This window comes from Aphelocoma coerulescens, unplaced genomic scaffold (assembly GCF_041296385.1).
Source record: "Aphelocoma coerulescens isolate FSJ_1873_10779 unplaced genomic scaffold, UR_Acoe_1.0 HiC_scaffold_182, whole genome shotgun sequence".
In the NCBI taxonomy this organism is placed as follows: domain Eukaryota; kingdom Metazoa; phylum Chordata; class Aves; order Passeriformes; family Corvidae; genus Aphelocoma; species Aphelocoma coerulescens.
Window position 1 is genome coordinate 309,892 of NW_027183530.1, and position 10,599 is coordinate 320,490.

The following is a 10,599-nucleotide window of genomic DNA, read 5'->3' on the forward strand; positions in this document are numbered from 1 at the left end:
GCGATTTTGGGGTTCTGAGGGGGATTTGGGCTGATTTGAGGCGATTTTGGGGTTCTGAGGGGGATTTGGGGCTCCTGACAGGATTTGAGCTGATTTGAGGCGATTTTGGGGTTCTGAGGGGGATTTGGGCTGATTTAGATGCGATTTTGGGGTTCTGAGGGGGATTTTGGGGTTCTGAGGGGGATTTTGGATTCCTGAGAGGATTTGGGCTGATTTGAGGCGATTTTGGGGTTCTGAGGGGGGGTTGGGCTGATTTGAGGCCATTTTGGGGTTCTGAGGGGGATTTTGGATTCCTGACGCGATTTGGGCTGATTTGAGGCGATTTTGGGGTTCTGAGGGGGATTTCGGCTGCCCCTGAGAGCCTCTGGGCTGTTTTTTGGGGGCGATTTGGGGCTCCCTGACCCGATTTCGGGGGGTCCCACCCCCCTTTTTTTTCTCTCCCCCCCCCCCTCCCCCCCCCCAGACTGCCGGAGCCCCGACAGCTCGAGCGCCGCCTCCCCTCCCCCCCCTCCCCCCATGGGGTCCCCCCTGCCCCCAGCCCCAAATTTGGGGTCCCCCCTGCCCCCACCCCCCAATTTGGGGTCCCCCTTCCCCGTCATCAGCTCCTCCCTGGGCTCCCCGGGGGTCCCCGCGACCCCCGCCCTCGCCTACGGCCCCGTCAGCAGCCCCCAGGTGAGAGGGATTGGGGGGAAAAAACGGGATTTGGGGAAAATGGTGGGGTTTTGGGGGGAGGGAACGGGATTTTGGGGGGAAAAAACTGGATTTCGGGGGGAAAAAACTGGAATTTGGGGGGAAGTGCTGAGTTTTGGGGGGGAAAAGCCAGGATTTGGGGAAAATGGTGGGATTTTGGGGAGGGGGAAACAGGATTTTGGGGGGAGAAACCTGGATTTTGGGGGGAAATGCTGGGATTTGGGGGGAAGTGCTGAGTTTTGGGCGGGAAAAGCCGGGATTTGGGGAAAATGGTGGGATTTTGGGGAGGGGGAAACGGGATTTTGGGGGGAGAAAACTGGATTTTGGGGGGAAAAAACTGGAATTTGGGGGGAAGTGCTGAGTTTTGGGGGGAAAAAACGGGATTTGGGGAAAATGGTGGGATTTGGGGGGGGGAAATGGGATTTTGGGGGGAGAAAACTGGATTTTGGGGGAAAAAAACTGGATTTCGGGGGGAAAAAACTGGAATTTGGGGAAAATGCTGGGATTTTTGGGGGAAAGGGTGGGATTTGGGGGAGGAAACTGAGATTTTGGGGGGAAAAACCTGGAATTTGGGGGGGAACTGCTGAGTTTTGGGGGGAAAACCTGGATTTTGGGGGGAAATGCTGGAATTTGGGGAGGAAATGCTGAGTTTTGGGGGGAAAAGCCGCGGTTTGGGGGGGAAATGCTGGGATTTGGGGGGGGAAACTGAGATTTTGGGGAAAAACCTGGAATTTGGGGGGAGAAACCTGGATTTTGGGGGGAAAAAACTGGAATTTGGGGGGAAGTGCTGAGTTTTGGGGGGGAAAAGCCGAGATTTGGGGAAAATGGTGGGATTTTGGGGAGGGGGAAACGGGATTTTGGGGGGAAAAACTGGATTTTGGGGGGAAAAAACTGGAATTTGGGGAAAATGCTGGGATTTGGGGGAAAAAAACTGGATTTTGGGGGGAAATGCTGGGATTTTTGGGGGAAAGGGTGGAATTTGGGGGGGAAAACCTGGATTTTGGGGGAAAAAACTGGATTTTGGGGAAAATGCTGGGATTTGGGGGAAAAAAACTGGATTTTGGGGGGGAAATGCTGGGATTTGGGGAGGGGGAACCGGGATTTTGGGGGGAAATTCCGAGTTTTGGGGGGGGAATGGTGGGATTTGGGGGGGGAAACTGAGATTTGGGGGGAAAAACCTGGAATTTGGGGTAAAATGCTGGGATTTGGGGGGGGAAACAGATTTTGGGGAAAAACCTGGAATTTGGGGGGAAGTGCTGAGTTTTGGGGGGGAAAAGCCAGGATTTGGGGAAAATGGTGGGATTTTGGGGAGGGGGAAACTGGATTTTGGGGGGAAAAACCTGGATTTTGGGGGGAAAAAACTGGATTTCGGGGGGAAAAAACTGGAATTTGGGGAAAATGCTGGGATTTTTGGGGGAAAGGGTGGGATTTGGGGGAGGAAACTGAGATTTTGGGGGGAAAAACCTGGAATTTGGGGGGGAACTGCTGAGTTTTGGGGGGAAAACCTGGATTTTGGGGGGAAATGCTGGAATTTGGGGAGGAAATGCTGAGTTTTGGGGGGGAAAAGCCAGGATTTGGGGAAAATGGTGGGATTTTGGGGAGGGGGAACGGGATTTTGGGGGGAAAAAACTGGAATTTGGGGGGGAAATGCTGGGATTTGGGGGGGGAACCTGGGATTTTGGGGGGAAATTCCGAGTTTTGGGGGGGGAAATGCTGGGATTTGGGGGGGGAAACTGGGATTTTGGGGGGGAAATGCTGGGATTTGGGGGGGAAAACCTGGAATTTGGGGGGGAAAAGCCGGGATTTGGGGGAAATGCTGAGTTTTGGGGGGAAAACCTGGATTTTGGGGGGAAATGCTGGAATTTGGGGAGGAAATGCTGAGTTTTGGGGGGGAAAAGCCGCGGTTTGGGGGGGAAATGCTGGGATTTGGGGGGGGAAACTGAGATTTTGGGGGGAAAAGCCGGGATTTGGGGGGGAAATGCTGGAATTTTTGGGGGAAAGGGTGGAATTTGGGGGGGAAATTCCGAGTTTTGGGGGGAAAAGCCGGGATTTGGGGAAAATGCTGGGATTTGGGGGGGGGAACTGGGATTTTGGGGGGAAATTCCGAGTTTTGGGGGGGAAATGCTGGGATTTGGGGGGGGGAACTGAGATTTTGGGGAAAAACCTGGAATTTGGGGGGAGAAACCTGGGTTTTGGGGGGAAATGCTGGGATTTGGGGGGAAGTGCTGAGTTTTGGGGGGGAAAAGCCGAGATTTGGGGAAAATGGTGGGGTTTTGGGGGGGGGGGAACGGGATTTTGGGGGGAGAAACCTGGATTTTGGGGGAAAAACTGGAATTTGGGGGGAAGTGCTGGGGTTTGGGGGCAAATCCTGGAATTTGGGGGGGAAATTCTGAGGTTTGGGGGGAAAAGCCGGGATTTGGGGAAAATGGTGGGATTTTGGGGGAGGGGGAAACTGGGATTTTGGGGGGAAAAACTGGATTTTGGGGGGAAAAAACTGGATTTTGGGGGGAAGTGCTGAGTTTTGGGGGGGAAAAGCCAGGATTTGGGGAAAATGGTGGGATTTTGGGGAGGGGGAAACTGGATTTTGGGGGAAAAACTGGATTTTGGGGGGGAAAAACCTGGAATTTGGGGAAAATGCTGGGATTTGGGGGGAAAAAACAGGATTTTGGGGGGGAAATTCTGAGTTTTGGGGGGAAAAGCCGGGATTTGGGGAAAATGGTGGGATTTGGGGGGGGGGGGACTGGGATTTTGGGGGGAAAAACTGGATTTTGGGGGGAAAAACCTGGATTTTGGGGGAAAAAAACTGGAATTTGGGGAAAATGCTGGGATTTTTGGGGGGAAAAACCTGGAATTTGGGGGGGAACTGCTGAGTTTTGGGGGGAAAACCTGGATTTTGGGGGGAAATGCTGGAATTGGGGGAGGAAATGCTGAGTTTTGGGGGGGAAAAGCCGGGATTTGGGGAAAATGGTGGGGTTTTGGGGGAGGGGGACTGGGATTTTGGGGGGAAAAACCTGGATTTTGGGGGGAAATGCTGGGATTTGGGGGGAAGTGCTGGGGTTTGGGGGCAAATCCTGGAATTTGGGGGGGAAATTCTGAGGTTTGGGGGGAAAAGCCGGGATTTGGGGAAAATGGTGGGATTTTGGGGGAGGGGGAAACCGGGATTTTGGGGGGAAAAAACTGGATTTTGGGGGGAAGTGCTGAGTTTTGGGCGGGAAAAGCCGGGATTTGGGGAAAATGGTGGGATTTTGGGGAGGGGGACTGGGATTTTGGGGGGAAAAACCTGGATTTTGGGGGGAAAAAACTGGAATTTGGGGGGGAAATGCTGGGATTTGGGGGGGGAACCTGGGATTTTGGGGGGAAATTCCAAATTTTGGGGGGAAAAGCCGGGATTTGGGGGGAAAAACCTGGAATTTGGGGAGGAAATGCTGAGTTTTGGGGGGAAAAGCCGGGATTTGGGGGAAATGGTGGGATTTGGGGGGGGAACCTGGAATTTTGGGGGGAAATTCCGAGTTTTGGGGGGGAAATGCTGGAATTTGAGGGGGAAAACCGGGATTTTGGGGGGAAAAACCTGGAATTTGGGGAGGAAATGCTGGGATTTTGGGGGGAAATGCTGAATTTTGGGTGGTTTCCCATGGATTTGGGGTCATTTTGGCTGCTTTTCCCTGGATTTGGGGTCATTTTGGGTGGTTTTTCCCTGGATTTGGGGTGATTTTGGCTGCTTTTCCTTGGATTTGGGGTGATTTGGGGTGATTTTGGGTGCATTTCCCTGGATTTGGGGTGATTTGGGGTGATTTTGAGGTGATTTGGGGTGATTTTGGGGTGATTTGGGGTGATTTTGGGGTGATTTTGGGTGCATTTCCCTGGATTTTGGGGTGATTTGGGGTGATTTTGGGTGCATTTTGGGGTGATTTGGGGTGATTTTGGGGTGATTTTGGGAGCATTTCCCTGGATTTTGGGGTGATTTGGGGTAATTTGGGTGATTTTGGGGTGATTTGGGGTGATTTTGGGTGCATTTCCCTGGATTTGGGGTGATTTTGGGGTGATTTTGGGTGCATTTCCCTGGATTTTGGGGTGACTTTGGGTGATTTTGGGGTGATTTGGGGTGATTTTGGGTGCATTTCCCTGGATTTTGGGGTGACTTTGGGTGATTTTCCCTGGATTTGGGGTCATTTTGGGTGCATTTCCCTGGATTTGGGGTGATTTGGGGTAATTTGGGTGATTTTGGGGTGATTTGGGGTGATTTTGGCTGCTTTTCCTTGGATTTGGGGTGATTTTGGGTGCATTTCCCTGGATTTGGGGTGATTTTGGGGTGATTTTGGGGTGATTTTGGGGTGATTTTGGGTGCATTTCCCTGGATTTGGGGTGATTTTGGGGTGATTTGGGGTGATTTTGGGTGCATTTCCCTGGATTTTGGGTGATTTTGGGGTGATTTGGGGTGATTTTGGGTGCATTTCCCTGGATTTTGGGTGATTTTGGGGTGATTTGGGGTGATTTTGGGTGCATTTCCCTGGATTTTGGGTGATTTTTGGGTGATTTGGGGTGATTTTGGGTGCATTTCCCTGGATTTTGGGTGCATTTCCCTGGATTTTGGGGTGATTTGGGGTGATTTTGGGGTGATTTTGGGAGCATTTCCCTGGATTTTGGGGTGATTTGGGGTAATTTGGGTGATTTTGGGGTGATTTGGGGTGATTTTGGGTGCATTTCCCTGGATTTGGGGTGATTTTGGGTGCATTTCCCTAGATTTTGGGTGATTTTGGGGTGATTTGGGGTGATTTTGGGTGCATTTCCCTGGATTTGGGGTGGTTTGGGCTGATTTTGGGTGCATTTCCCTGGATTTGGGGTGATTTGGGGTGACTTTGGGTGCATTTCCCTGGATTTGGGGTGATTTTGGGTGCATTTCCTTGGATTTTGGGGTGATTTGGGGTGATTTGGGGTGATTTGGGGTGGTTCGGGCTGCTTTTGGGTGCATTTCCCTGGATTTTGGGGTGATTTGGGGTGATTTTGGGGTGGTTTGGGCTGATTTTGGGTGCATTTCCCTGGATTTTGGGGTGATTTGGGCTGATTTTGGGGTGGTTTGGGCTGATTTTGGGTGCATTTCCCTGGATTTTGGGGTGATTTTGGGGTGGTTTGGGCTGATTTTGGGTGCATTTCCCTGGATTTTGGGGTGATTTGGGGTGATTTGGGCTGCATTTCCCTGGATTTTGGGTGCATTTCCCTGGATTTTGGGTGCATTTCCCTGGATTTTGGGGTGATTTGGGGTGATTTTGGGGTGGTTTGGGCTGATTTTGGGTGCATTTCCCTGGATTTTGGGGTGGTTTGGGCTGATTTTGGGGTGATTTTGGCTGATTTTGGGTGCATTTCCCTGGATTTTGGGCTCTTTCCCCTCAGATCAACTCGACGGTGCCGCTCTCGGCGCTGCCCCCCGGCAGCGGCTCCGAGGACGTGAAGCCCCCGCTGGGAATTCGGGGCCCCCCCGGCTGCGCCCCCCACGGAGCCGGGAAGCGGCTCTGCGCCATCTGCGGGGACAGGTCCTCGGGTAGGGAGGGAAATGGGGGGAAAAAGGGGGAAAACGGGAAAAAACGGGGGGGAAATGGGAAAAAATGGGAGAAAATGGGGGGAAAATGGGGGAAAATGGGAAAAAATCGGGGGGAAATGGGGGGAAAAAGAGGGAAAATGGGGAGAAAGTGGGGAGAAAATGGGGGGAAATGGGGTTTTGGGGGGTTCTGCGGGGACAGGTCCTCGGGTAGGGAGGGAAATGGGGGGAAAAAGGGGGAAAACGGGAAAAAACGGGGGGGAAATGGGGGGGAAATGGGGGGAAATGGGGAAAAAACGGGGGGGAAATGGGGGGAAATGGGGAAAAAACGGGGGGGAAATGGGGGGAAATGGGGAAAAAATGGGGGGGAAATGGGGTTCTGCGGGGACAGGTCCTCGGGTAGGGAGGGCAATGGGGGGAAAAAGGGGGAAAACGGGAAAAAATGGGAAAAAACGGGGGGGAAATGGGGGGAAAATGGGAAAAAATGGGGGGGAAATGGGAAAAAATGGGAGAAAATGGGGGGAAAATGGGGGGAGAAAGGGGGAAAATGGGAAAAAACGGGAAAAAATGGGGGGGAAATGGGGGGAAAATGGGGGAAATGGGGAGAAAGTGGGGGGAAAATGGGGGGAAAAGGGGGAAAATGGGAAAAAATGGGGTAAAAATGGGGGGAAATGGGGAGAAATGGGGGAAAATGGGGAAAAACGGGGTAAAAATGGGAAAAAAATGGGAGAAAATGGGGGGAAAATGGGGAAAACGGGAAAAAATGGGGGGGAAATGGGAAAAAAATGGGGGGGAAATGGGGGGGAAATTGGGAGAGAAAATGGGGGGGAATGGGGAAAAGAAGGGGGGAATGGGGGGGAAATGGGGAAAATGGGGGGGAAATGGGGGGGAATGGGGGAAAATGGGAAAAAACGGGGGGGAATGGGAAAAAATGGGGGAAAATGGGAGAGAAATGAGAAAAAAATGGGAGAAACTGGGGGGAAAAGGGGGAAAACGGGAAAAAATGGGGGGGAAATGGGAAAAAATGGGGGGGAAATGGGAAAAAATGGGGGGAAATGAGGGAAAAATGAGAGAAAATGGGGGAAAATGGGAAAAAATAGGGAGAAATGGGAGAAAATGGGGGGGAAATGGGAAAAAATGGGAGAAAATGGGGGGGAAATGGGGGGAAAAGGGGGAAAATGGAAAAAAAAATGGGAGAAAATGGGAAAAAAATGGGAGGAAATGGGGGAAACTGGGGGAAAATGGGGGGAAATGGGGGAAAATGAGGAAAAAATGGGGGGAAAATGGGGGAAAATGGGAAAAGAAGGGGAGAAAATGGGGATTTGGGGGGTTCTGTGGGGACAGGTCCTCGGGTAGGGAGGGAAATGGGGGGAAAAAGGGGGAAAACGGGAAAAAACGGGAAAAAATGGGGGGAAATGGGGGGAAAATGGGGAGAAATGGGGGAAAATGGGGAAAAACAGGGTAAAAATGGGAGAAAATGGGGGGAAATGGGGGAAAATGGGGGAAAATGGGAAAAAATGGGGGGAAATGGGGGAAAATGGGGAGAAAGTGGGGAGAAAATGGGGTTCTGCGGGGACAGGTCCTCAGGTAGGGAGGGAAATGGGGGGAAAAAGGGGGAAAATGGGAAAAAACGGGGGGAAAATGGGGGAAAATGGGGGGGAAATGGGAAAAAATGGGGAGAAAATGGGGGGGAAATGGGGGAAAATGGGAGAAAATGGAGAAAATGGGGGGAAAATGGGAAAAACGGGAAAAAATGGGGGGGAAATGAGAAAAAAATGGGAGAGAATGGGGGAGAAATGGGGGGAAAATGGGGGAAAACGGGAAAAAACGGGGGGAAAATGGGGAAAAATGGGGAGAAAGTGGGGGGAAAATGGGGGGAAATGGGGTTTTGGGGGGTTCTGCGGGGACAGGTCCTCGGGTAGGGAGGGAAATGGGGGGAAAAAGGGGGAAAATGGGAAAAATGGGAGAAAATGAGGAAAAAATGGGGGAAAATGGTGGAAAACGGGAAAAAATGGGGGGAAATGGGGGAAAAATGAGAGAAAATGGGGGAAACTGGGGAAAAATGGGGAGAAATGGGAGAAAATGGGGTTTGGGGGTTCTGCGGCTTTTGGGTCAGTTTTGGGTTGATTTTGGTGGATTTTGCGTCGATTTTTGTGGGTTTGGGGTTGGTTTTGGCTCAATTTTTGTGCCTTTTGGGTCAGTTTTGGCTCAGTTTTTGTGGCTTTTGGCTCGGTTTTTGGTCGGCTTTTGTGGATTTTGGGTTGATTTTTATGGCTTTTGGGTCAATTTTTGTGCCTTTTGAGTCGGTTTTGGCTCTATTTTTGTGGCTTTTGGCTCGGTTTTTGTGGCTTTTGGGTCGATTTTGGTGGCTTTTGGGTTGATTTTTATGAATTTTGCATCGATTTTTGTGGCTTTTGGCTCAGTTTTGGCTCGGTTTTTGTGGCTTTTGGCTCGATTTTGGTGGATTTTCCATCGATTTTTGTGCCTTTTGCCTCGATTTTTGCAGCTTTTGGGTCGATTTTGATGGATTTTCGGTCAATTTTTATACCTTTTACCTCGTTTTTTGCACCTTTCCCCCCCATTCCGCCTCATTTCCACTCCGTTTTTTCCCATTTCAGCTCCGTTTTTTCCCATTTCCACTCCGTTTTTTCCCATTTCCACTCCATTTTTTCCCATTTCAACTCCGTTTTTCCCATTTCAACCCCGTTTTTTCCCATTTCCACTCCATTTTTTCCCATTTCAGCTCTGTTTTTTCCCATTTCAGCTCCATTTTTTCCCATTTCAGCTCCGTTTTTTCCCATTTCAGCTCCGTTTTTTCCCATTTCAGTTTCGTTTTTTCCCATTTCAGCTCCATTTTTTCCCATTTCCACTCCATTTTTTCCCATTTCAACTCCGTTTTTCCCATTTCAACTCCGTTTTTTCCCGTTTCAACTCCGTTTTTTCCCATTTTTGCTCTGTTTTTCCCATTTCAGCTCCGTTTTTTCCCATTTCAACTCATTTTTTCCCATTTCCACTCCGTTTTTTCCCATTTCAGCTCCGTTTTTTCCCATTTCAACCCCGTTTTTTCCCATTTCAGCTCCATTTTTTCCCATTTCAACTCCATTTTTTCCCATTTCAACTCCATTTTTTCCCATTTCAACTCCGTTTTTCCCATTTCAGCTCCGTTTTTTCCCATTTCAACCCCGTTTTTTCCCATTTCAACCCCGTTTTTTCCCATTTCCACTCCGTTTTTTCCCATTTCCACTCCGTTTTTTCCCATTTCAACTCCGTTTTTTCCCATTTCCACTCCGTTTTTTCCCATTTTTGCGCCGTTTTTTCCCATTTTTGCGCTGTTTTTTCCCATTTCCACTCCGTTTTTTCCCATTTCAGCTCCGTTTTTTCCCATTTCAGCTCCGTTTTTTCCCATTTCAGCTCCGTTTTTTCCCATTTCAGCTCCGTTTTTTCCCATTTCAGCTCCGTTTTTCCCCATTTTGACTCCATTTTTTCCCATTTTCGTGCCGTTTTTTCCCATTTCAGCTCCATTTTTTCCCATTTCCACTCCGTTTTTCCCATTTCCACTCAGTTTTTTCCCATTTCAGCTCCATTTTTTCCCGTTTTTGCGCTGTTTTTTCCCGTTTTTGCGCCGTTTTTTCCTGTTTTTGCGCCGTTTTTTCCCATTTCAACTCCGTTTTTCCCATTTCAACTCCGTTTTTCCCATTTCCACTCCGTTTTTTCCCATTTCAACTCCGTTTTTTCCCGTTTTCGCGCCGTTTTCGCGCCGTTTTTTTCCCGTTTTCGCGCCGTTTTTCCTGGTTTTTTTTTACCCAAACCGCCCGGATTTGTCCCCAAATCTGCAGGGAAGCATTATGGGGTGTCGAGCTGCGAGGGCTGCAAGGGCTTCTTCAAGCGCACGATCCGCAAGGACCTGACCTACACCTGCCGCGACAACCGCGAGTGCGTCGTGGACAAACGGCAGCGCAACCGCTGCCAGTACTGCCGCTACCAGAAGTGCCTGGCCACCGGCATGAAGAGAGAGGGTAACTGGGAGCCACTGGGAGGGACTGGGAGGGACTGGGAGAGGAGATCTGGGGAGAAAACGGGGAAAAAATGGGATTTTGGGGGGTGAAATGGGGGGAAAATGGGATTTTTGAGAGTGAAAATAGCAGGAAATGGGGATTTAGGGGTACTGAGAGGGACTGGGATGGACTGGGAGGGACTGGGAGGCACTGGGAGGGACTGGGAGAGGAGATCTGGGGAGAAAATGGGGAAAAATGGGAAAAAAAAGGGCGAAAAAATGGGATTTAGGGGGGTGAAATGGGGGGAAAATGGGATTTTTGGGGGGTGAAATTGGTTGGAAATGAGGATTTAGGGGTACTGGGAGGGACTGGGAGGGACTG

The 10,599-nt window shown here is 50.4% G+C and overlaps 1 protein-coding gene across 1 annotated transcript; it reads left to right on the forward strand.

Annotated features, from left to right (window-relative positions):
* Positions 1–516: 516 nt before the first annotated feature.
* Positions 517–10,239, forward strand: LOC138101004 (retinoic acid receptor RXR-beta-like; the record flags this gene model as incomplete). Its single annotated transcript, XM_068998848.1, has 3 exons — positions 517–672; positions 6,079–6,226; positions 10,060–10,239. Coding segments are annotated over exons 1-3 (484 nt in total), but the record flags the coding sequence as incomplete, so codon positions are not given.
* Positions 10,240–10,599: the final 360 nt, after the last annotated feature.